Below are 3,349 nucleotides of genomic sequence, written 5' to 3' on the forward strand. Positions count from 1 at the left end.
ATTGTTTGGACTGTTGTGTTAGAAGTTTTTTTGCTCCATATTCTGGAGTGCTGCGTATTCATGTAGTTTGGGCTCTATATAAGGCACCCATTTCCTACACCCCCTTTCCTCTATTTATTCATTAAACTGACCTGAGGTCAATGTGCTTCTGTGTTATTGTGCTCTGAGTCATCTGAGCCTTCGGTCACACCCCACACCCTCAGAATTAAGCAAGATGTCGTTCGGGAGGAGCTTTTCAATGTCAAAAACAGAACACAAATAACCAGAGAAAGGGAACACAGAGATGCAGGTATTACATAATACCCATCCTGTAGAGACAGCCTGGTCAGAAAAGCAGGATTAACAAGGGTACATACTGTATATCCACTGATAGAGAAAGTACAGAGTTAGAAACAGCCAAGGTACAGAGAACACACAGATATTATCCAAGAACAGAACTGCATGAGATAGAGGGAGCGCTCACCCACATCTGCATGGTAAGATATGTATATATCTTTTATTGAAATGTTATGTTAAGGGGCTGTACACTTCCCTGTAAATACAATATGGCTCAATATCTTCTGAAGCAATGTAATTTCTATGTATATATTGTTTAGCATCTAGGATACTTTGATAACTATCCTTCATGTCAGGAGGTGCACGAGATGTGTTTAGAGACAGAGGAACATTTCATTGATGTCACCAAGCTACAAAAGCAGTAAAAGGAATATACTACATTTAGTACGGAACATTTTGCACAGAAATTCCGTTTAAAGCATCTGAAGTGTGTTATGTGACAGATTAAATGCAGTTTTTGAAGCAGGGGGTTTGCATTTAGATCTATAACCTATTTTTACAGCACTATTAGTTAATGCAGGGACACCCATTCCGTCATCTTTAGGGCTAAAAATCTTAGGAAATGGACACAGATTCAGAGCTTTGACAGCTCAGGGGATGGGTGCCCGACAGAAAGACTAATGTCTGGGAATAGATGTGTAATGAAATGAAGCTTATTATCTTATGACCTGAATTGACACGATCCTAACATTCAGTGTTTATACCTCCTCATTTAGACATGGACTTCTCCAATGTCTCATTAACCCTGCAGAATGTCACATTTCTCCCCACTCACCTGGATAATGTCACTCAGACGAAGGTTCCAGGACCACCACGGCAGACCAATGTCTGTGGAGACATCTCTAGCACTATCAAAACTGTCCAAACCTTCTCCATTGTGATCTTCAGTGTGGCCTTCCTTCTGGGAGTGGTTGGAAATGGGTTGGTCATTTGGATTACAGGCTTCAGGATGAAGAAGACAGTAAACACTACCTGGTTCTTGAACTTGGCTCTGGCTGACTTCATCTTCACCCTTTTCCTGCCTATGACCATTGTCTACACTGCTCTTGGTCTTCACTGGCCCTTTGGCAACTTCATGTGCAAGTTCATAAGTTCTCTTTCGATGCTCAACATGTTTGCCAGTGTTTTCTTTCTTACTGTCATCAGTGTTGACCGCTGTGTATCTGTGGTATTTCCTGTCTGGGCTCAGAACCACCGGAACCCCAGGCTTGCTACCATTGTGGCTGTGATTACGTGGACTCTGGCTCTGATCCTGTGCTCTCCTTCTCTTGCCTTCCGGGACACCTTTTTTAACAACCGAACCAAACTGACCACATGCTTTAATAACTATGCCTTCTCCCTGGACAGTAAAGATCCATACATACAGAATGTAAGGCAGATGAGACATAAGGCTATGGTAATTACCAGGTTTTTAGTGGGCTTCCTTATCCCCTTTCTGATTATCGTGGTGTGCTACGGAATCTTAATCACAATGCTGAAGAAGAACCGTTTGGTGGCATGCTCCAAGAAGCCCCTAAGAGTAATCATTGCTGTGGTGGTTACCTTTTTCCTCTGCTGGTTCCCTTACCATGTGTTCTCACTCCTTGAACTGACTTACCATGCAAGAAACAACTGTTCATCATTCAGGGCAGTCTTGATTGGAACATCTCTGGCCACCAGTCTGGCCTTCATCAACAGTTGTGTTAACCCCATCCTTTATGTATTTATAGGACGGAACGCACAGCACCGCATTAGGAAATCTGTCCTGCAGGTCATTGAAAGTGCTCTTAAGGACGAGCCAACCCGAGCATCCCGCTCCAGTAGGACTCAATCCAAGTCCACATTAGAGACAACAACCCGGTTCCTCTGATGTGTCGAATTCTAAGTATGGGTTCTCCTAGACTAGTGGGAAGAGCAGCAGATCATCAGATATACGTCCCTGCTTCCACCTCCAGAGCCACCCTGAGGAGTTTGTATCTGTAGGCTTGCTCCCTTCTTTGTAACTATATAACTGTATGCATTCATTGGTCCCTTCATCTAACTAGGCCTAGATATGACTGTATTATCTACTGTACCTCTAAAGGAGCAATGCATGCAGTTGCTTTTTTTTCTCTCCATTTTTTTAATACAGGTTTGAAGCAGGGGGTTTCAGGAGCTGAACCCCATTAATTTCAGCTCCGGGACCCCCTGCTTCCGGAGATACTTACCTTCGATGGGGGTGCCAGAATCTCTCTGCAGTTTTCCGCAATTTAAAGCTCCCGCGTCACATTGGCCAATAGGAAGCTGCACCAGGTGACGTCACGGCTTCCTATTGGCCTGCTGGGCCCGGGGTGCTTTGAAAAACTGCCATAATGTGAACCCTGGAGTGGCTACCGACACCCACTCTGGAGGTAAGTACCTCCGGAAACAGGGTTCCCCGGAGCTGAAATTAATGGGGTTCGGGGGGGGGGGAAACAAAGCGCTTGGTTTTTATCCTTAGCTCATAAGCTATTTAGTCCTAGAGGTAAGGGTTCTCTACCCCGTCCTTCAGCATTTCAGCTTTCTTATACTTGTGCTGCAACCATAATGCAATAAATATTCTGAAGTTGGTTTAATGGATGTTATTGACTTTGTGATATTATGTTGAATCCTACACATGCAACTTGTACCGCAATAACTGAGCTGCATTTGAATAAAGGTGCATAGAGATATGAGCACCTATTCAATGGGTGCTCAAATAGTCATGCACCCATTTATGTAACAAATTTGCATTTGGTTCCAGAAGTGAAGCAGCAAAATGTATTTATTGTTCAACTGTGTCACTTTTCTGACACAAGTGCTTGAAAGCTGTTTGCTACATACAATACACTGAGGAAACACAATTCACTTTTGTATTTGCATCACACTTAACACCTTACGGAGAAGGACCTTATTTTGGTGGCATAGAAAAGCTGGCGCTAGCAGGCACAGCTATTAATACTTCTGCAGGTCGGGTGCCTGTTGTATAAGAGCACATGAATCACGGGCCTGAAGGGGGCATTCACGTTTCCATTGG

General features: G+C 43.7%; 1 protein-coding gene across 1 annotated transcript; it reads left to right on the forward strand.

Annotated features, from left to right (window-relative positions):
• Positions 1 to 234: 234 nt before the first annotated feature.
• LOC142497918 (chemerin-like receptor 1) lies at positions 235 to 2,909 on the forward strand. Its single transcript, XM_075606364.1, has 2 exons — positions 235 to 476; positions 1,053 to 2,909. Exon 2 carries the CDS (start codon positions 1,055 to 1,057, stop codon positions 2,183 to 2,185), a length of 1,131 nt encoding a protein of 376 aa, XP_075462479.1. The 5' UTR covers positions 235 to 476; positions 1,053 to 1,054; the 3' UTR covers positions 2,186 to 2,909.
• The last annotated feature ends 440 nt before the right edge of the window (positions 2,910 to 3,349 follow it).

The sequence above is a fragment of the Ascaphus truei genome, chromosome 6 (genome assembly GCF_040206685.1).
Source record: "Ascaphus truei isolate aAscTru1 chromosome 6, aAscTru1.hap1, whole genome shotgun sequence".
Taxonomy (NCBI): domain Eukaryota; kingdom Metazoa; phylum Chordata; class Amphibia; order Anura; family Ascaphidae; genus Ascaphus; species Ascaphus truei.